This window comes from Necator americanus, chromosome IV (assembly GCF_031761385.1).
Source record: "Necator americanus strain Aroian chromosome IV, whole genome shotgun sequence".
NCBI lineage: Eukaryota > Metazoa > Nematoda > Chromadorea > Rhabditida > Ancylostomatidae > Necator > Necator americanus.
In genome coordinates, this window is record NC_087374.1 from 17,097,151 (window position 1) to 17,118,510 (window position 21,360).

The following is a 21,360-nucleotide window of genomic DNA, read 5'->3' on the forward strand; positions in this document are numbered from 1 at the left end:
AACCGACACATGGCTCCACCCTCTAGTCATAACACACTTTCAGACTCTCATCAATGACGCTACAGCTAATCATAACACACTTTCAGACTCTCATCGATGACGCTACAGTTTAAGGCACCGAACAATACTAGTCATTCTACCTCACGAGCAAGAAAAAATCCCATTCCAATGGATGAAAAATGGAAACTGAACAGAGTTCTACTTAAGTAATTCAAAGATCTTCCGCCTATTTACTATTACAAAGGACTATCAAAAAATTTCTGCGGTCGCCTAGGAATCGGTCTGAGCAGGTTTGGTGCCGCCGGAGATACCGTGACAGGTCCCAACATGCTTCTATCCACACAAGACGGTTGGTGTGGTGTTGAAGGGGAAGCTGGTGTTCGACCTACACCACTTGGTTCTGGGCGAATATCTTCCGGTTCCAGGAATTGCCTCCAGTACTCCTAGAAAACAAAAATTAAATACGAATGTTGAACGGTACTGACGTTGACGTAAAATGACCAAGGTAACAAAGAATGAACCATACGAAGCCCATTCAGAATCTAACAAAATAGGCATAAGATACTCATTTCTAACGTACCGATGACATTTTTAGCATCTGCAAAACAGATCGCTCTTTCTCGCGTGCACTCTCAGATGCTATTTGAATATCGCGTTCCTTTTGTGGTTGTCCCATAATTGCCACTGCCATGCAACGAGCAATATTCTCAAATGACATTTTGTTCAGCTCTTTTAAGGCTTCAATCTGTAACGTAAGATTCATTCTACATGTGCACCTAGAAAAATACAAGATTTATATGCATCATCACTACCTTTTGTAAATGTAGCATCAAGTAAGACAATGTATCTCGGTTCGGTTGAGGTAAATCACAAACTGCAACATTCAGAGCTAGGATGTTTTCTGTCTGAGCAGCACGAACGAACTCCTCCCGAGAAGATTTCGGAATTAATGGATCCTATAAAGAAATCACTTCCGCAGGATACGTGTATAACAAATGATTGATAACTCACGCGAAGATCCCTTAAGAACGCCTTAACAACGTCTGCTACAACTTCAGTTTCTTGTATTTTAAGCTTCGGAATACCACGTGATGTGCGAAGTTCATTCAGAACACTTTGCACCTTCAATGAGAAAACTTGCAATATGATTGGAATGAATAAAGAAGAATGAGGATAAGGAAGGAAAACGCACATGATCCTTCCTACCGGGAACTCTATAAAGACCTTCACGGCTCAAACCACGACTTTCCAAATCCACTATGCAATGGATAATAGGGTAAGCAATCATCGGTGGCTTCGAAGGGCAGAACTCCTAAAATCATATAGACATTACGTATGGAAACCATCCTAAAAGAACTAGAAATTGGAATCATTGGTGAAGTTAGTACAATCTAACTAGAGTGGTCCTTTCTAATCCGACGGTAAGTTCAATGAATAGCATAGATGCGATAATCGGAGCCAGTACTCTGACTTCCTTTACTTTTAAACGGTTGGCGAAATTACCCCCTTCACTTTTAGACGGCTATCAAAAGGATCCCCTTCACTTGAACTGCACCCCATGAGCTGAACCCCCTTCACCTGAGGAGGGTCCGGCTTCTCCCTATCGCACCTATGATGGATAGTTCACTTCGAAAACATACTTGTAATTGATACACTTGTACTCCTCTCTTATTCGGAGTTCGTGGGAAAACAAATGAACGAGGAACGCAAGGAAGCGGAAGTCGCCTAAAAAATTATCTAAAAACTTAATTGGGATTAGGCAACTAACCTAGTTGATCAGACACCTACGTTGAGCAAGAAACATGAGCAAGTTGAAGACAATCGGTGCATTTATACGCAGGTTTCGCTGCAAAATTTATTCCTCCATGGCATACGTCACATGAAGTAATCTGTAAATGATGGGTTTATTGAAACAGATAAAAAGAAAGTCTTAAGTTCACAATATAACCTTAAAGTAAGTGGAGAGAGGCTGGAAGTGATGAGGACGACTTTCAATTGGTTTGCCATGTGTCCATGACCCGCCTCCAGGGGTTCGCATAGGAGTTCGGCTAATAACCAAACACTATTGTCAAAGTTTGCAATAGTACGATATCTTTTCTTGGAAATAATTTAGGAAATGATTAGACTTAGAATAAAGGAGCGAATTTTAAAAAAGTATTGCTGGAAGAAGCGTAGGAACCTACTCATCAGGTTTGTTCTCGCATGCAGCATCAACCCTAGATAAAGACTCAATAATTCGAAATGCGTATGAGAAAGCCTCATAACAAAAGCACGGAAATGAATATGTTCAGCCCCGCTACTACTGTCCCAACAACTGGAGATTCACTCAGCATAAGGCACTGGGAGCGGAACATTCATCTCCTCACAACAAGGAAAACAAATAGTATTCTATAAACAAAACTACCCACTCTTCATTAATATGTTCAGAGTCCACTTCAACCCTAATAAGAATAGAATAGAAGGAAACATCGCTGCATTATAAATGGCAATCAAATTCAAATGAAACTTACAGTTCTAATGTGCTAGTCGTTCGTGGTACAAATGGTGTTCGCGGTGCACAGGGAGTGACTTTTTCCTGAATATATATATATATATATATATATATATATATATATATATATATATATATAACTTAATATCTGCAGATGATCTGGACACATCTTGATCTAGTAGTCTCCATAATGCAGGACAGGCATGTCTTCGCGGAATGCTTTTTTCTCACAGTTTAATAATGAAATCAATGAAATTGTCCGAATGGCTCATTACGTCAAACTTCCGATATCGATGCAGCGCTTTTTGGAGTGATCTTATGAATATATTAACTTCTACGCATCTGCTGTGTGAGAATTACATTGACATTTTCCAGCTGTTGTAGCAATTAGAACGCAAACACTTCACACATACCACCATGATTATTGAACCTACAAGTTCAAGTGAAAAAAAATCCCTGAGAGGAGAATTCGTAGCTACGCACCTAACCTTTTGATCAATCCGAAGGGGGGTCTTTATAGTTCTCTGTATTATTTGAATTTTTTTCAAGTTGCTTTGCTTTTGGTTCTTATTTGCTGTCCCAGCAGTTCCAAGGCATGCACGGATTCCAGCTAGTCGAAAAACAATGTAAACGTATCGAAACTAGACTTTATCATTGATGCTGCCGACACTTATCACAGGTGGAATTTTAGTTCATGTCAAAGAAAAAGCACATTACTTCTACACTATAACGCAGTCACGCCATTTTCGCACTCACTGTGAAAAAAGTTCCATGTGAGCTTCTTTCAACGAAGAAAAAGAAACGAACAAAAACGCGTCATGAAAAAGAGGCGCCACTAAAAACACACACTTATTTACCTTATCGAGCAAATCATTTGCTGACATGCTTCTGTTCATACTTCGTCTAATTGTCACTCTAGCCTGTGACGGCTTTCGACGATTTGGATCGATCGTTACTGTTGTTGTAGTCGTAATTTCCTCTGTAGTTTCTCGTGACCGTTTTGGAGGAAGAGGAGAGTCACGCTATAAAAAAAAAAATCACTCTATCCACCAGGAAACGCCTTCAGTGCCAATAAAAAAATTTTATAAAACTGTCCAGAAAACATAAAATTAAGAAGAGCTGCAATAGAGTAATTCAAGACTACAAATGATATTCTTAAAAAAAAAAGATATAATTTCACGAGGGGAGGTGGGCAAACTCGGCCGAATAACGATGTGTCCCTTCGTAAAGAGATGAGTAAGAATGTTGATAAATGCATGAATCACTCACAGTTTCTTCATTTTCATTGATAGGAACAGCATCAAAGGGCCGACTGCGACTTCGTTTAACCGAGCTTGCAGGATGTGCGTGTGCAGAAATAGAACGTGGTCCGCGTAGACCCACGGAGCGGTTCCGTGCACGCCTGGGAAAATAAAATGGAACAACTTTTAAGAAAAACGTCATATAATGAGCAGAGTGGGCGAAATTCGCCTTGGTAACCAAAAAGTGGGGACCAGTCTAACATAGGCCAATCCCCGGAGATTTGACCCATTGACTTCAGACATGTTTCTTATTGCTATTTCAATACATCAGTTATGTGCTAAAAATACCTTGGGCCAAAAATTTGGCTTTCTGCAGAAATCTAATACTAGATGCGATAGCTGGAGCCGGTGCTCCGGCTTCCTTTACTTTTTTGATGTGCACTGCTCTTTATGAATGGAACAATACAGATGCCCTCGTAAATTCCTCATAATAATGTTACACCGCGTTTATTGATGGTAGGCAATAGCCAGTGATGGAAACTTCTCAAACCGCTAGGACCTCCCGCCATTTGATACAATCAAAACGCGTTTATGAAAAACAATTCGACTTGGAAAAAAAGAACGCTGTTGTTACTTAAAATTCAAAATGATATCCGTTGTCTAAACACAAAAACAAGTATGCAGTTATTCTAACAGAATTAACTTTGTCGAACATCTATCTATGGCTTAAGAGTATGATGTACGATCTCATGATCGTTTACTTTATAATTTTGCAGCAAATTACAGACAACGTTTTCTGCCGCTTCGATAACTTCATATGATTTACATGACAGAGAAGTGACTATTTCCGTCAGTTGAAACAAGAAAGATATACGGTCCAGCGATAGAACTGCTCACCGGTTGCACATTTTTCTTTTTCTCTGAGATACAAATTCAATTTTCACACTGCAAAAGTACAAAATAGCTTTGATTAATACATGCATATGTCGTCGTTATTAAACTCATAAACAAGAGGTATCAAATGAAACAAACATTACCTCTCGTTTTCTTCATCCACCTCATCAAGTGTATCCAACGTATCTCCGGTGACATCATAGTCCATGTCAGTCTCTTCTGTATCACCCTCCTGAACAAAGTCCGAAACAGATTTTCCTATTCGTTTCATGCAAAAGAACTAAATAACTGAATAATGCACAAACCTCCATATAGCGTTCCCGAATAACACGTTTCGAATTTGTTCTTATAAGTTCAGGATTTCTCAGAAAGGCAAGTTGCTTGCTTTTCTCCACCGGGAGGCGTTCGAGATCCGACTAAATTGATGATCAGACGGAAAAATAAATAAGATGAAATGATTCATACAGTATACAAAATCATACAGTGGAAGTAAATAAATTAGGAGAAGTACAGAAACTAACTCTGTTCCACGTTTTCTAACCTAACCTTTGAATAAATTAATTTCACTTGGTGCCAACTTGTGCTAGTGGAGCAGAACGAAAATGAAACTTTAACTTCGTTTTCATATATTTCTATGGACGTAAAACATGTGCAATGTTGTGCTGTGACTATAGTACAGCATGAAATGTAAGATGGTACGAGAGAATCACTTCCATAGTCTACAAACCAAATACCGCTATCGTCTAGAAATCGATTGTATTCTAGGGAGAAAACCTCTGAAGCACGTATGCTGAAATATTAGGACTACTCTTCAACTAAACTCCAGATGACCCTAGCGGGAAAAGTTTCAGCGATTAAAGCCAGGTTTTCGAACGCTGCATGTTTGGTATATCGTCGGATGTGAAAATAACCTGACTTTTTGTGAATTTTAGCCATTCAGCAACGATTGTTACCATTACCTTAAGGTATTCGCTAACAAGTTTGAGCCGTTGGCTCATCTCTTCAGCATCTGCCCGTTGCGCATTCAATTCAGCAATTTGAGCTCTAATTTGGGCACGTGCATCCTTCAACTCGGCATTGCATCGTCGTAGCTGTGTGGAAACAGATCTGAAACGAAGATTGATAGTGAGAAAAACTTCGTCCTAACGATATCTTTAATTCAGAAAAGGACACTTATAACTGTGCAAATTAAAAGGGGAAACTTCTTACTCAAGTTCAGATGATGTTTTAGTATATTGTTCTTCGAAGTATGCTGCTCTATCGTCAGCAGCTTTCCACGACAATCGCATGCGCTCCATCTTTTCAATTATGTTCAACAATTCTGAAGCGAAAGTGACCTCTACAACTACGCATAGAAGAGAGAAAAAAGGAAATAGAACTGCAGTCGCGAAATCGCGCCAAAATCAAAAATTAACGTATGCAATACAGCTTTGAAGCAACGGGTTCTTCAAACGATTACTACTGCAGGGTAACGTAATAATCACGGACATACCTTGTAGTGGTATTGGGACAGTGTTTCCCTTTTCTGCTGTGATCTTTCCATAAAACTGCATTACCCACCGAGACTCATCACTCGAGTAGTTCTCCTTACCAGCGTCTTCAACCATTTCTGCAATCGAATCCCTTTTACAAACACTCTAAAAAATTGGTCCAGCATCAATTATGGGTTCCCGAACACACTATAAGATCGAAGTGCTGCAAAAGAAGAATATAGAGTAAAAGGACTATCTGATAAGAGAACTAGCAAAAAATCTGATCATTCTCCTAAACAACAGAGTCCAAGGTATCCAAGTGCAATCACAAATAGTGAAACGATACCAGACCTTTCTAAGGAACGCCCATTTGGCAGTTTCTGATCACATCTATGAGTGTAACACTATAGATGATTACAATTCAAAAAAAAGATTCACACATTTATGAGAAACCAGGAAGTAACCGATGAAAGACGCCGTAATCGAAATTTGAATGCTCACGGAGATGTCCGATTCACCGCGCGCCGTGCATCTCCGCAACGCAACCCCATTTGCATCATAGCACGGAAAGCATCGGGCGTTAATCACTCAAATCCATCTGCTCGTCTCGCTTTCAGGTCAAATTAAAACAGATCGACTGGTATTCACAGAAAATATCCTTTATTACTTCTGGGGCTGGTGTAGTGCTGTCGGCAAGAGTTTCGGCATGGAATGGACGATTGGTCGCTGATTTATAGCGCCCTAGTGTAAACAAAGCCCTTCTTTCCTCTGGAGTCGACTAATTGGTACCAGACTTGTCTAAGTGGATAAAAACACTGATTTCACGCATCGGTCCACCCTCGCAAGTCATTGTAAGGATGCACAATTTCATGTTCATGAACCTAAAACGACGGTGAATTGATGTCGAAAACGAAGGCGCATCCCCATAGGGATTGATCAACGTCGTGCACTTTATCCGGGTAAAATGTAGTTGGGGGACACTCTAACGCACCCAGATCGAACTGCTTTCCTAATGCATTTGGTGCGATTATTTGAGGTGATTCGTGGCGGGACCTTCCACTGTGCCAGTAATGTACCTGCACCCAGGGCGCGAAAAAGGTAATTGAGCACAATAGGCGCAAAGATTCCCACAGACACGTTAACCGCTCTCGTCGTTAAACCGTGGCCTCATCTAAATCTACTTAAGCCGCTGCGCGGGCGGTCGCGCGGCAGTCGCTCTAGTGGGTTTGGAGTGTGACTTCCTGACTCTTCGTGACTTCACTCAGATTACTGATTACCGCCTGGCCGGAGCTTCCAATCGAATTCGAAGGAAGGAGGAATTCGGCGAATGGCCCGCTGATCGTGGATTCCTGTGGAAGGAGCGACTTTGCCCCAGTTGTGGAAGTCCCGTTAAAGGCACCACCCCACGAATCTGGAGTGGTACGAATTTTAGATGGAGTATTCGTATACGGGGTCGTAGATTATGGAGATTAGATTATGGAGTGGGTGATTCCGTCCATTTCTTCCTAATTGCCGTAAAAAAACGGCCCCGAAGATACGGCTTCGAGCGCGCTCCAATCGAACTCCTTGTAGAAAGTAGCGCGCTGGAACGCTCGAAGCAGTATCTTCCGGACCGTTTTTTACGGCAATTAGGAAGAAATGGACTTACCTCTCCATAATCTACGATCCCGTCGTGTACGAATACTCCACCGGAAATCCGTACCACCTCAGATTAGTGGGGTGATGCCTTGAAGTGAACGATACCGATGAACTGAAAAGAATGATCGTAGATTTCTTCGGAATTGTTGTGGGGTGGGGTGATGGGGTGATGCCTTTAAAGTCGCGAAGCAGGTGAGTGTGCACAACCTTCATAAAGGCTAACCCAACGGCCCTTTTTAGGGCCACTAACTTGCGAATACAAATAGAAAATGTGTGAATAAAAGTTGTTGCATTAGTGATCGTGAACTGCTATGGAAGTCATTTTCGGTTATTTTTTTCTTTGGAATTAACAGATGATACGACTTGGGGGTGGCCACTCAGTGGCGCCCTCATTTCTGGAAGTAAATAACTGAATCAGTCGGGGCCCTAAGACCTAAGCATTAGTTATAGAGGATCTATGACATCTAAGCTAAAGTTACTAAGAGAAGAAAGTAAGACGGATCGTCCAGAAGTAAGGGTGCCACTGAGTGGCCCCACAACTATTATACATTTTCCCCCTTGTTTGGAAGATTTGGTGAAGTTAAAACAGTAGTAGTTCCAGCGGTCTTCCTTCTTCTTAGTAGCTTCAACCTATATGTCGTGGATCCTCTAAGACTGATGCTTAGTTTTACGACTCCGACTGACTCAGCTACTCAATTGTGCTCCATGACCTTCTTCCTGAGTGCGGGTACAGTGCTGGCACAGTGGAAGACACACAGTGACAAATGTTAAAAAAAAAGATGTGTACTTCTTGTCCCCAGGATTGTTCTCATTCTAATCCCGTTTTCAAATTATAGATTAGAAATTTCGTTGATAAATTATAGATAAAGTTACGCCGTAACGATGTAGCGGTCTAAGGCGCTGTGGCACGCGAGAGGCCCCAATTCGATACCCGGCATATTCTGGTCTTGGCAACGTTATGAAACAGTTAGTTGTAAGACTGTAGGACATGCCTCGATCTTCGATTCGGTCGGGGTAACAAAGCCTTCCAAACCCTGGTACTGGTGAATTGGAAATCGGCGACAATCCCGCGTGACCAGCCGAGGAAATCCCCCTGTTATATCCATGTCGTTGAGTAAAGTCAAAAGAAGTTGAGCTCAATTAGGCATGTCCTACAGTCTTACAACTAGCAGTATCATAACGTTGCCGAGACCAAAATAGCAACATGGAACGTCGGCGCTTTGTCGGGATGTGCGAACTAGAACGACGCACCCGCACTAGAACGACGCAATACTGACATGATCTGGTAGCAAGGAAAAGGACATTGGACATGCTTCGTCTGCAATGTCATCTACTTCGATAATTCAAACATCAAGAGCGGACTAGGCATAATTGTCTCTCGGGGCTTCAGGGCTTTAATCACTACGTTTGAGAGCTTCAAAGGCCGTCTTAAAAAAAAAGCAGTAATTGTCACTGATGAACGACTTCACTTCTTCTCGGCGTTCTCCAAGGACGAGTTCCCGGACATGCTTGATAGGGAAACCACTGAGGCTCCATCTTGAGATGGGATTATAGTTATGGGAGATCTGAACGGACGCGTTGGAGCAGCAAAGGATGGCTATCACAGTCAAAAGCTTGTACCAAAGCGAAAGCTATACCTTACGAAACGGTTACGACACAACATCGTCCGCTTATCCCCACAATCAAAAATTGTGTTCCTATAGCAGAACCGCGATGATCGGTGCGGACCTGCTCGAATCAAGTGGTGACGACTGAAGAGGAAAAAGAGGGTCATACAGCGCATCCTATTGCCACCCATAGCATTAATAGTCCGAAAACACGTGATGGCAAGCAAGTCGCGACAAAGTCGGAGCAACCGTTCTGTGCTACATACCCGTTAGAAGATAGAGAAACAGGAGCGGTCATGGACGAAGGCCGTAAAAAACGGTCTGTGAGAAGAAGCGCCTCTGTTTTCTATCACTCCTTTCTCGAAGTTAAGAAGACTGGTAAGAAGGCGAAAAAGGAAACAAAAAAGGCGGAAACACGTGACCATAACAAGAGCCGCCCACTGCGATGGTGCGCATAGAAGGCTCGACACACGCGACGGCGATTGTTTCATCTACCAGGTGACAAAATCTTGCTACCGCCAAGATGTCGAGAAGTTCTGCGGCATCAATGACGAAAAAGAAAACCCCTAGATGCAAAAAAGAGTGCTAAAACGGTGGCGTAACTACTTCGAAAGCACCTTAACAGAAAAGCTCCTCAATCCTCTTAGACCCTTAGCTCTACCTACATATGGGCCAGTTCAGCAGGTAAGCATTGACGAAATTGAATCGGAGCTGAAAAGAATCAGGACGGGAAAGCAACATGCCCTGATGATCCGGCGGAGCTGTGGAAATTCACCTTGATCACCTTGACTCCCCTTGATCTTCGGACTGGTCCAACGGGCGCCAGTAATTCTTCCATTTGTCCTGATCGCGTGCCAGAGTAGCCCAGTGGTTCCTCCTTTCGCGTGGGACACGAAGAGCATCATATTTTTCTTTGAAGGACTTCGTGAAGAAATCTGACCATCGGGTCGGCGGTCTTTCTGTAGACGTAGGAGAGAACTTCGAATCCCGTCCCTCACTTGCGTGAAACGGGATACTCCTTGCATCACTCTCTCAATTGCGCGTTCAATGACGCTCACCTCGTTTTCTTCCTGCTTGCGTTTTCCGTTTTTTTTTTCCGAAGGTTTCCGAAGCATAGGTCAAAACAGGAAGTACGGTGGTGTTGAAGAGGTGAGCATGGAGCCGGGTGTTCTTGGTCTTCTTCACTACATCCTTTTGTACGCTCCCCAAGCCGCTGGTCTCCTCCTGCCCAGCTCGGGGGTCAGGTCGTTCATCATGTTTAGTTCCCGACCCAGATAAACGTAGCTGGTGCATTCGGATATGTTCGTTCCGTTGAGCGTGAATAGGGCATCCGAGATCCATCCGTTCCGCATGAACATCGTCTTCTGTAGATTCAGCTGAGGACCGATGCATCCACATGTTTCGTCGAATTCGGTCAGCATTCGTTCCGTTTGGCTTATGTTAGGTGTTATCAGCACGATGTCATCAGCAAAGCGCAAATGGTGTAGCTGCCGACCATCAACCTTCACTCCCATGTCGTCCCATTCCAACTTTCGCATTGCGTTCTCGAGGGTGGCTCTGAATATTTTGGGTGAAATTGTATCACCCTGTCAGACCCCCCTCTTCACGTCAATGATGATGTTCTTGTAGAATGGCGAAATTCCGGTCGTGAAGTTATTGTACAACTCTCGAAGTACCATTATGTACTGAGTAGGGATGCCTTGGTTGTCCAAGGCTTCCACGACCGCTTCCGTCTCAACTGAGTCGAAGGCCTTCTTCAAGTCGATGAAGGTGAGACAGAGCGGCATCTTGTACTCCTGTGATATCTCGATGAGTTTCGAAACAGTGTGAATGTGGTCAATCGTGCTGAATCCTTTTCGAAACCCTGCTTGCTCGCATGGCTGTCCTTCATCCAAGACTTTTTCAATCCTATTAAGGATCATTCTTGTAAAGAGCTTGTAGATGACGGACAGTAAGCAGATTGGACGATAGTTGCCGATGTCATGTGGATCTCCCTTTTTATACAACAACACGGTCTTGCTGGTCTTCCACTGTTTAGGAACCTTGCATTCCGACAGATAACGTGTAAAGAGCCTCGCCAGGGTGTTGATGAGTACTGGCGGAAGGCTCTTCAGGTGTTCTGGTCTTATTCTTTTGGGACCGGGTGCCGTACGATTTCTTACTGACATGATAACATGTCGTATTTTGGACGGGAGAACCTCTGGAATGACTTGTCCATCTTCCCTCAGATGGTGAGGAGGTAAGTGGACATGGCTGTCGAAGAGATCAAAGTAGAAGTCGTAGATGATTTTCTCCATTCCCCTTCTCGATGCAATGGCTGTTCCCTTTGGGTTCCGGAGAGCAGTCATACTCGCCTTGCGACTGGCAAAGTCTCGACGGGCATAGCGGATGCTTTTCCCGCCTCTGCAGCTTCAGTCAGCACTTCTGCTCTTCTCTCTTTAAGGTCTTCCTTTATCGCCTCTCTGCAAAGCCTTGCGAGCTCGGACGTGAGTTCTTGGTTCCCTGCGGCTCGTGCTGCTCCACGCTGGCGTATCAGCTCAAGAGTTTCAAGAGACAGGCGCCTCTTGGTGGTTTTAAAACTCTCAGCCTTCTTCGCGCAGTCGTGAAGGTGTTCAACAAGCCGGTCATATTCCTCGTCGATGTTGTCCATTGCGGAATCTTCCCAAAAGCCGGCTAGCGTAGCGAAGAGATCCCAGTTGATGGTAGTCCTGGGATTTCTCTCTCTGAACTTGGCGGCTTTCTCTGCTCTCTTTGTGAAGGAAAATCTTCCTCGGAGGAGGCGATGGTCCGATCCCGTATAGAACTTTGGTACAACACCGACGTCCGTCAGGCAGAACCTTTTATTGACGATGATGTGGTCTATTTCATTACGATACCCTCCACCGGGTGACTCCCACGTCCAGCGTAGAGAGGAGGGCTTCTGGAATTGCGAGTTCCCATGGATGGTCTTAGTCGTCATGATGAACTCGGAGAGCCTCTCCCCCTGGTCATTCCATTGTAGGCTGTGGGTCCCGATGTGAAGTCCCTCCGGCGTTCTTCTTGGGCCAACCTTGGTGTTGAAATCGCCAATTATGACCTCGTAGAAGGCATGGTCTTCTCGGTAGAACTTCTCCAGGTCCATATAGAAAGCTTCGACTTCTTCTTCTTCGTAGCTTGATGTTGGAGCGTAAGCGACGAAGATAGTCAAAGCTGGTGTTGGGTCACATCTTCTCATCCGCAGACGTCCGATTCGGGTCGTAAGTTGTTCAAAAGAGTCGATGTTCTTTGCCATACTCGTGTTGACGAGGACACCAACTCCACCAACACCTCTACTGTCGCATGTTCCTAAGAACAGTTCTTCTCCAGTTTCATATACGGCGTTGAGAGGGTGACGTCGTCTCATCTCGGTCAGTCCGATGACGTCGTACTTGATCTTCTTGGCTTGCATCAGATCTTCGATGGCCGCTTCCGATGCAAGCGTACGTGCGTTATAAGTACAGATCGCCATCCTAGTCCTTTTCCGTTTTGGTAGCCTATATGACTCCTGCAACCCCGTCCTACTTAGCGCTACCGTACCAGGCTTTCCTTCGGAATCAGGAGACTCTTTTCTATTATTGTTTTGCGTAAAAATTTTAAAACCCATGGGCAGGTTGCAAGCCTCTAGTCCCATGAGTTTCTGGGAGAACTTTCGTTCTCCCGGAGTGGACATGTGGAGCTTATTTGTTGGAGGCGACTCCAAACCGCCTCTCTTGCACCTCCCAGTCACTTGATTGCAGGCTTTTGGCCGGACCGACGTGCGGGATACAAGGATGTCATGAGTCAGTCTTGGCTCAGCAGAAACAGGGAGTCCATCCCCTGAATCCACCTGTCTCTGGGCAAGCACAAGGTCGCTTTGGGTCCGCGATTAGCCCCCTATCCGCCACCCGGGGACGCGCCACGTAGCCTCGCGACTAACCGGCTGTGATCCCTCTAGTGAGGGAGATCCGTGGACTATGGAAATTACAGTGCTGAAATTCTGTAAACTGGCTAACGGCTTCTGAAGCAAGTCGTGGAAGAAAAACCGACACTCGTAGACTGGCAACAAAACACGACAATAACCATCTGAAAGTAGAAGGGGAACGCAGCCAAGTGCCCGAATTAGAGACTAACCCTACTGTCTGCTGTCTCACATCATGAAGATTTCTGTGCACATCACCGACACCAGAATTCAAGAAGTTCTCCTTTTGCTCACTAAACAATCAATTTTGTTAGCGCCTGCAGCATCACCGGAGCCATTCACGCAGCAGGACTCCTGATTGAGTAGCATCGTTAGAAGCAAGGATGTCGCATTCCTCGACTTGGTGAAAACATTCGATCATGTGTCATATGAATTCATATGGTACGTTTTACTAGTAACATACTGTCGCAGAGCAGCTCATTAGATGGGTCTTAATCCTTTATGCTGAACCACGAAGTCGAGTTCAAGCGGCTGCGGGAACGTCGAAAGAATTCCCATATCCGTCGGCCTGCTTTAGGCCTCAAACCTCTCTCTGCTACACTTCATCGTACTTGGTGCAGGCTTCAGACGGTCTTCGCGACTGAAGACTTTCTGAAGTCTGCCCTTAGATTCTAAGTGACCTAGATATACACGGAGAGCGACAAAGTGGACGCCCGAAACAGCGCTTGACTGATACGATTCACACCGACAAGAAGCTAGCTGGCTTCTACCTTGATCAAGCGCATAACCGAGCGAAATGGAGTCATTTTACCAAGAAAGTGGACCAGTCAATCAACGGGACAAACGCTGAAGATGAGATATGTGAATGAGCTCCAAAGGATGCAACAACACAGAGAGACGTAATAAAAGTGTACTATCGAGATTGACGGTCGAAGTGTGGGGTTGTAAACCCAAAAAGAAATTAATAGTTGTTCACAGGATTTGAAACTCATCGTCCAAGATCTAGTACGAAACCGATAAGCCTCGGCACTATCCTCTCCTGGCGGATAATTCGATTCTTCGCCATACGATACGTTACACTGAGCATAAACAATGTCCCATATGTGCCGAGGACTCGACTCGACTCGTACCACCTCACGAATCTGTGGTGGTACGGGTTTCAGAAGGGTTATGCCTACACGGGGTCGTAGATTGTGGGGTGATGTGCCTTTAAGGCAACATACCACGAATCTGAAGTGGTGGGGAGAAGCTAGAGATAAAGTTGTAGGTTGCGGAATTCTGTATGGTTCTGCTCGTCCTTCCTCAATCGTCGTCAAAAAGAAAACGAGTGGAAAACGCTTTTTTGTGACGATTTTAGTTCCAGCGCGCCACACTACCCGCGTTCACGCGCCGCAACCCATATACGAGCAGTCGAAGGTCAGCTATGTCTTCTCACCAGGGATTTCAGGTAAAACCAATAAAGAGGCTGCTGAGGAGAGTGGAGCTTCTACAAGGGGGCGGTTCTAACGTAAGGAAAAACGCCGTTCATACACGGTATTTTACGACGATTAGGGAAAGATAAGCGGAACCACACAGGATCGCGCAACGTGCAACCCTATCTCTAGCTTTTCCCGGGAATCTCCCCACCGCGCCAGATTCATGGTATGTTGCCTTTGAAGAAGTGCTTGGCTCTCTGAGCTGAGGCTCTCCTCCAACTATTCCTCGTCTCGTTTGTACAGATGATAAGAGCAGTATCATAATACTTCACTTAATATTAATAATAGAAATAATAATGCGACAAGAATTAAACGTCGTGACAAGGTTCAAGGGAAGTCGAGTTTGAACACTACAAAAGCTCACATTCCAAGTATTGGTAGCGGTTTTGGCCGAAATATTACTGAATTAAAGAGATCTGTTGATATAACAAAATCTGTGAATCAAGGAACAACTGGTCAGTACGTAGAGCAAGTAGCCAATTACCTTCAGCCATTCCTCATCCCTTTTATACAGATGATTGGAGCTATATCATAATACTTCCATCATAACCACAAACAGATAATAAGAGTTGTATGGTAATATTTCCATCAGGTGATGGTGTATCCACAAACATCACTTCCAGTACAAAATTGCAGAGGAAGAATTGCAGAATTGCCCGTATGCAACTTCACTCAAACTGGAAGGACGCTCGAGATCTTTCTAGTCAGAGGATCTTACTCTTCGCATGCGAATGAATTTTCGAAACAAATGCAAGCACAGGCAGAGCAAACTGTCCTTCATTCCTAGCAACATTTTGGGAACATTCTGCACGCAGTTAACATTCTTCTTTCGCTTCCATCCTTTGGGAGCTTTTAGTCTAGACTTTTTGATGACTATGGCAATCCAGTATTCCATGATTCTGAATCACCTTTTGCATAAAAGAAAAAGGCACAAAAATCACCCATGTTTCCAAAGGCGCATTCACCCAACAACGTTTGTCCTCTTTGTTTTTCTTTGTACAAGAGATTTTATCGATAAGAGGTTCGAATCCGCCCCAGCGCAAACCAAGCCTTTCATCGCTCCGTGACCGATAAATTGGTAACAGACTTGTCCGGGAGGATAAAAAAACACCGGCTTGACACAATCTATCCCTACAAGTCGCTGCATGGACTGCTTACACGTTCGTAAACATCTTTTATCCTTTTCCGTTATCTTTACATCTTACTACTGAGTCTCCTCAACGATGTCTCATTCTACCACTCCAACTCTACTGTCTGCTTTTTTTTCTGTATTTGAAGATCACAGGTGCAGATCTTGATGTTCGGCTTTGTAGCAATAAATATTAATTACCTACAACACTCGTTTCCAACTTCAAAGGAGCCGAGATTTATGAAAATGAGATCAATGCATTCGAAATCACAACAGAAACTATCCACACCGCATACGGTGAAAATACAAAAAGAAAATCTTGCAATAACATCTTTACTTGTAACAGAACCACAAAATGCGGCTAAAAACAACAAGCAATATTAATTGCGAGCAAGGAAGTCGTGGTATCTCTGGTATGGTGTTTTGTCCAGAGCTTCTTCCTTCCAAAGATCGGGTGTAAGGTAGGAATAGGTACGTTGCAAAGCAGCGTAGGTGGCTTTCGCGAAGTTTCCGAGGGTGGCTGTGGATCCGGTGGCTGATGTGTAACAATCTTGGATTCCGGCCATTTGAAGTAGTTTCTTCGGGACAGGAGCCGACACAATACCAGTACCACGCGGTGCAGGGACGAGTCGCACCATGACAGACGCACACTTTCCAGTAACTTTACAAGGTACAGTGTGAGGCAGACCGATCTTATTACCCCAATATCCTCGTCGAACGGGGATGACGGCGAGTTTGGCGGCGATGATAGCTCCACGAATGGCAGTGGCGACTTCCTTGGAACATTTCACTCCAAGACCAACGTGACCGTTGTGATCTCCAATTGCCACGAATGCCTTAAAGCGAGTTCGCTGTCCGGCACTGAAAACATCATATAAAAGAAATATTAATGAACAAATATTCGGAACGAAAAACCCAAATCTTAGATAGAAGTACAAAAACTAACGTTGTTTGTTTCTGGACGGGAGTGATTTTGAGCACCTCATCAGTGAGTTTGGAGCACAGCGTATCAATAATTTCGTATTCCTAAAGCTGAGAATAAAGTTTTATTATCAGAAGACACATTGGGATTTTGCCTTCCTAGATGATGTTTCGAAAAAAAAATTCAACAATGTATATATCGGTCTCCTACTGACAGAAACACAATACTTAAGAGATGCAATTTCAAGAAAATTCTTTAGAACAATTGGAGAACTTCTCTAATTCACCCGCATAACACAATTCTAATTCCCTGAAAGACGCTCAGCAATGTTCTTTTCTCGTAAAGAGTTGAACAAATATGTCGAGGATTTAAGGAAAAGATAATTTTAATGTGCGACATTTCGGTAATATACATGCTACACACAGTAGCACATACGACCTTTAAAACATCGATATCATCTTGGCGGTTTTCGGCCCAAGCGACACACAAGCGCTGCCTGGTTCCTATCCGCCCAAATATCAACTAACTTAATGACAATATCAACTGAAATAACTCGATTAAGAAGTGAAACTGAGCTAACCTTAATTGGGAGAGAATTGAGGTAAATCTCCTCTAAGGTACTGATCTTTCCGTCTTTTACAAGACGTCCAAGCTTCGTGACTGGGACCCATTCGGATTCTTTCTCGCCGCCACGCCCGGCGCTGAAAACTATTGCTTCTAACGAAGGTTACGCTAGTAGATTGCAATTATCTTCTATGAATACGGAAAGTTACAAGTTAAACTGTAGTGCGCATTGGTGATATACATGCCCCATGAAATGGCACATACGACCTTTAGTGCGTACTCAATAATATTGGCGGTTTTCGGCCCAATTAATGCACAAGCTTCAACTGGTTCCTATCCGCCAAACTTAGTGCAAATGGAAAGACGCCAAAAAAAAGCATATCTTCAGTTCATAGCACTATTACATGAATTTTGAAAAGATGAAAATAGAAAAATGACTTCAATATGATTAATACCAAGATATTGATTATCATTACTGCAACATCACAAGTACAACAAAGCAGGAAAAACCAACCGTCCACCTCTGCCACCACGACCACCGCGGCCTCCTCGCCCACCTCTTCCACCGCGTTCACCACCGGTTCCACCACGACCTCCACGCCCACCACCACTACCGAATCCACCTCGGAAACCTCCTCTATCTGCCATTTCTTGTAACCTCAAGCTAAGACTTAAATAAGAACCCCTACTATAGAACAGTTTATAAAATAACAAAGAGAGTGATGCAAACACGAAACACAGCTGTGAATTCCTAGAGTGGTGTCTCACACTTACTCGTAGAAGATGGCTACTAAAGAAAAGAAATGACAATGCAGAGAATATAAGAAACACTTGAAGCTTTCGGTGCTAGAGCAATTTCGAAAACAGTTAAATGTAGAAACAAATCTTAGAAGGTCCAAAACGAAGCAAATCTCAACGAATTCCAATACCGGCCGCCATTAAAACAACAAAACAAGACATAGGACTGGGAAGAAAGTTCATCAAAGAATATTTGGAAGCATCACAGTAAACTACAAGTGAAGCAAGTCACTTGAAGACCCCAAGAAAACAGCCTCAACGTGCAGCCACTACAGTGAAGGCTTTCGAATGAAAGTGAAGAAAATCGTACCCTATTTGAAGAAAAATAAATAGAAGGCCGAGTATTTAGGCTGGCCGAGGTTGCCCCTCGATTACGGTGAGTGGTGCCAGTCTTTGCGGGACCGCAATGCATTCACAAGTGCCTGTCCTTGTACTCGCCATTTTCCATTGAGACAGTTCAATGCGCTTCCCATCGAATTTGAACATTTATTTCGACAGCATGTACAAGAGAAATCCTTACAAACAGGTCATTTCTTTCCAAGAAATTGGTTTCTGTAGTACAAGTATGGATCAGGAAATGTACTGAAGGAGACTTTCTGCCCGTTGAGTGGTTGGTTTAGCGGCAAACCGATCTCATCGTCGACTGTTCGTGGAGGTGAAAACACTTCATTGAGGCTCACATAACTTGAATTGTCGTTAACATTTGTACTGTTGTCGATGAATGATGGTGTGGGCTGTAACCGATGAAAACATTCAGATTGAACAAGGATCATATAGCAAACCGTAGCAGAAATTGAAAAAAAGTGGGAAAACTAGGGGGACAAACTGGATCTCTCCGCAAGCCGTATGGGGTGAGATGTACTTGGTAGTTCAAATGTAAATGTAGTTGGGGGATGAGACTTTCAGTGACTCCCTTAATTCTCGAAGTAAATAACGAAATCGGGGTTTTAAGACTTAAGCATTAGTCGTAGAAGGTCTATGACATGTAAGCTAAGGTCACTAAGAGGAAAAGGTAAGCTAGAGCGTCGAGAAGTAAGAGCTCCACTGAGTGCCCCCCTCCCTCCCCCAACAACATTTCTCCCATCGTAGGTGTTAGAGACGATTTTGTGTTAGTATTGTCTATTTCTTTTACTGGAGAAGGAGATAAAGGATTCACTTCTTCAGTCCTATTCCCACGTTCAAAGCAATCCAGTCGAGTCGAAAGGATATGAAGCTCGCAGCAGTTGCGGCTGGGATACGGAATGATCACGATGTGCAGCGATGAGTGGTGTGCTAGGGTCCCCTCTTGATCCTGACCGCTGCTTACGCCCCACCGTTTTGGGACAAAACGCGACACCCCAGCCTTCTTTGAACCACATCCATACGTTTATAAAAGTAAAAAAGTAGAAGTGTATAAAGTCCTTCTTTTGTGCAGAGCGCTGAGGTGCGTATTTATTTTGGTGCAGAGTATCACGATGCCGACTAGAGCGACTGGTTAGTAGAGAGTGCGTCTCGAGAGGGGAGTGGTGCGTAGTTCTCCGCAGACGCGTCGCGATCGGCCTTGCAAACTCACCTCCTAGCGACCATAAGTCCTACGAGATCATGCATCAAAAACAAAATCAGAGATAGGGAAAGGTTTACAAGGTTAGTTTTCTACATATTAGGTTTTGTACTCTTCGTGGATTGCGGTTTATAGATTAACAAAAGAACTACATACCATCGTCAAGTTTCGTGCGAATGCTTTCAAATAGTATAGTTTCCATAGTCGATGGTAATTTTTAAGGTAGTACTCATATGTAGTGTGCTCAAGATTTCGCATCCATAGCTGTTCTCTATAGTCGAGATCAGCTGTACATAAGTAGAGTAGAAGGGCGCAAAACCCGACTCGCAGCATCGCCGGAAGAATACGATCTGCTCGCAAATCACGAAAAACTCGTTCATCGCTGTTTATCATCAAAACGAAGGAAATGACGACTGAAAGACATTTGATAGATCATCAACGACAGGATATAATCGGGTTTTTTTCACATTGATTCCGATGGTATTTGGAATGAAATGTCGGATGGCACCTGGAAGAAATGTTTTGTATCATTTGGAACATCTAAGAGTTGAAATGCAGAATGAGTGTGTCTCTTGTAAAACGATTGAAATATGATGAACGGTTTGTCGTTGTCACATCAACAAATAAGCTTTCCTTACTAACCTTATCTACAGTCCTCCATTTATTTCTGGAATATACCATTTTATATGTTTTTGGAGCCTGCAACGATTTCAATATGAGTGTTTAGATTTAGCTGGAATTCATGGAGCAAGAGTTCCTCACTTCTTCTCTTGCAGCTGAGTCCAAATCTGGATCTCGCATGATACTTCCTATTCCACCCTCTTTAACATGTTTTCTAAAATTTGTGTGTGGGTACAAAAGTTTGCTATGATGCTTTCTTCTATAGCGATCTTCTTCGAAGAGAAGATAGATGAAATCAGGTATGATTGTAACGTCTTGAAGGAAAACTTTACAACGAAATATTTTCCAACATCTTTGTTCAGCTATGAGTCATATTTTCTTTTTAATTGTTATATTCTGATCACAGTGTTATAGGACGATCGAAAGGAGTCAGATAATGATGAACTGAACATCAGACTTGTTTACCTTGTAATGACATTCTGGGCGTTCCTAAGTATTGGTTGATAGAACGACAGAAAGGGAAGCTGTTGACTTACTTGACTTAATCGGCGGGCTGATGTCATCGCCTGACGCGATTACCCGCATCTTCGCCGAGGTGTGCCGTCCTTGAACACAGCTCTGCCCAACCTTCTCGATCTTCTGCGAGAGCTTGCACAGAATCAATCCATTCGTCGCTATTCCATATTCTGCGAAACCTTACGTCTCGCCTGAACTGCCTATCCACGCCGAGTGTCCTTAGGTCCTCTTTCACCGCCTCAGTCCAGAACTTCCGTTTTCGGCCAGGTGGCTTCTTTCAGCTCGAACCCGACGAACTCCTCAGAACTCGTTGAACAAGGCGATCTGCCGGTCTCCTTAATATATGACCAAAGAAGCGAAGACGATTTACTTTAGCCACTTTCGATGGCTGTGCAAGACGTTGATGTTTTCCACGTGTCATCCGCCGGTACACCACATCAATTTCTGCGTAAAGATCTTCATTGTGACATATCCTAGGCCAAAAGTAGCCAAGTAGCCATCTAAGCAGCTTTCATTCCGTGCAGTCAAGCATCTCC

General features: G+C 43.7%; 7 protein-coding genes across 11 annotated transcripts; all 7 read right to left on the bottom strand.

The window, feature by feature from the left end:
- Positions 1 to 236: 236 nt before the first annotated feature.
- Positions 237 to 10,181, bottom strand: RB195_001618 (uncharacterized protein; the record flags this gene model as incomplete). 3 transcript variants are annotated; one of them, XM_064198497.1, is made up of 19 exons in its annotated part: positions 237 to 443; positions 581 to 745; positions 813 to 956; positions 1,012 to 1,122; positions 1,193 to 1,312; positions 1,641 to 1,725; positions 1,789 to 1,889; positions 1,949 to 2,048; positions 2,184 to 2,216; positions 2,409 to 2,441; positions 2,511 to 2,575; positions 3,349 to 3,513; positions 3,761 to 3,893; positions 4,630 to 4,677; positions 4,770 to 4,858; positions 4,932 to 5,042; positions 5,586 to 5,733; positions 5,836 to 5,947; positions 6,119 to 6,233. In XM_064198497.1, the coding sequence occupies 19 exons, from the start codon at positions 6,231 to 6,233 to the stop codon at positions 237 to 239; spliced, it is 2,085 nt and encodes a 694-aa protein (XP_064054379.1). The 3 variants fall into 3 exon arrangements, with proteins under 3 accessions (XP_064054379.1, XP_064054378.1, XP_013298258.2); XM_064198498.1 differs by lacking the exon at positions 4,630 to 4,677; XM_013442804.2 differs by lacking the exons at positions 2,184 to 2,216; positions 2,409 to 2,441; positions 4,630 to 4,677.
- Positions 10,182 to 10,527: 346 nt separating this feature from the next.
- Positions 10,528 to 10,881, bottom strand: RB195_001619 (uncharacterized protein; the record flags this gene model as incomplete). Its single annotated transcript, XM_064198499.1, has 1 exon — positions 10,528 to 10,881. One exon carries the CDS (start codon positions 10,879 to 10,881, stop codon positions 10,528 to 10,530), a length of 354 nt encoding a protein of 117 aa, XP_064054380.1.
- Positions 10,882 to 10,932: 51 nt separating this feature from the next.
- Positions 10,933 to 11,640, bottom strand: RB195_001620 (uncharacterized protein; the record flags this gene model as incomplete). The annotated part of the gene is made up of 1 exon (XM_064198500.1): positions 10,933 to 11,640. One exon carries the CDS (start codon positions 11,638 to 11,640, stop codon positions 10,933 to 10,935), a length of 708 nt encoding a protein of 235 aa, XP_064054381.1.
- A 47-nt stretch (positions 11,641 to 11,687) lies between these two features.
- On the bottom strand, positions 11,688 to 13,031 carry RB195_001621 (uncharacterized protein; the record flags this gene model as incomplete). The annotated part of the gene is made up of 1 exon (XM_064198501.1): positions 11,688 to 13,031. One exon carries the CDS (start codon positions 13,029 to 13,031, stop codon positions 11,688 to 11,690), a length of 1,344 nt encoding a protein of 447 aa, XP_064054383.1.
- Positions 11,688 to 15,629, bottom strand: RB195_001622 (uncharacterized protein; the record flags this gene model as incomplete). The annotated part of the gene is made up of 5 exons (XM_064198502.1): positions 11,688 to 13,177; positions 13,278 to 13,423; positions 13,472 to 13,552; positions 14,274 to 14,433; positions 15,506 to 15,629. 5 exons carry the CDS (start codon positions 15,627 to 15,629, stop codon positions 11,688 to 11,690), a joined length of 2,001 nt encoding a protein of 666 aa, XP_064054382.1.
- A 614-nt stretch (positions 15,630 to 16,243) lies between these two features.
- On the bottom strand, positions 16,244 to 20,080 carry RB195_001623 (uncharacterized protein; the record flags this gene model as incomplete). 2 transcript variants are annotated; one of them, XM_064198503.1, is made up of 6 exons in its annotated part: positions 16,244 to 16,724; positions 16,810 to 16,889; positions 17,366 to 17,486; positions 17,864 to 18,007; positions 18,709 to 18,881; positions 19,844 to 20,080. In XM_064198503.1, the coding sequence occupies 6 exons, from the start codon at positions 20,078 to 20,080 to the stop codon at positions 16,244 to 16,246; spliced, it is 1,236 nt and encodes a 411-aa protein (XP_064054384.1). The 2 variants fall into 2 exon arrangements, with proteins under 2 accessions (XP_064054384.1, XP_064054385.1); XM_064198504.1 differs by lacking the exons at positions 18,709 to 18,881; positions 19,844 to 20,080 and having other exon boundaries at positions 17,864 to 17,997.
- Positions 20,081 to 20,150: 70 nt separating this feature from the next.
- Positions 20,151 to 21,245, bottom strand: RB195_001624 (uncharacterized protein; the record flags this gene model as incomplete). 2 transcript variants are annotated; one of them, XM_064198506.1, is made up of 5 exons in its annotated part: positions 20,151 to 20,195; positions 20,330 to 20,386; positions 20,450 to 20,508; positions 20,845 to 20,994; positions 21,113 to 21,245. In XM_064198506.1, 5 exons carry the CDS (start codon positions 21,243 to 21,245, stop codon positions 20,151 to 20,153), a joined length of 444 nt encoding a protein of 147 aa, XP_064054386.1. The 2 variants fall into 2 exon arrangements, with proteins under 2 accessions (XP_064054386.1, XP_064054387.1); XM_064198505.1 differs by lacking the exon at positions 21,113 to 21,245 and having other exon boundaries at positions 20,450 to 20,522; positions 20,774 to 20,871.
- Between the last annotated feature and the right edge of the window lie 115 nt (positions 21,246 to 21,360).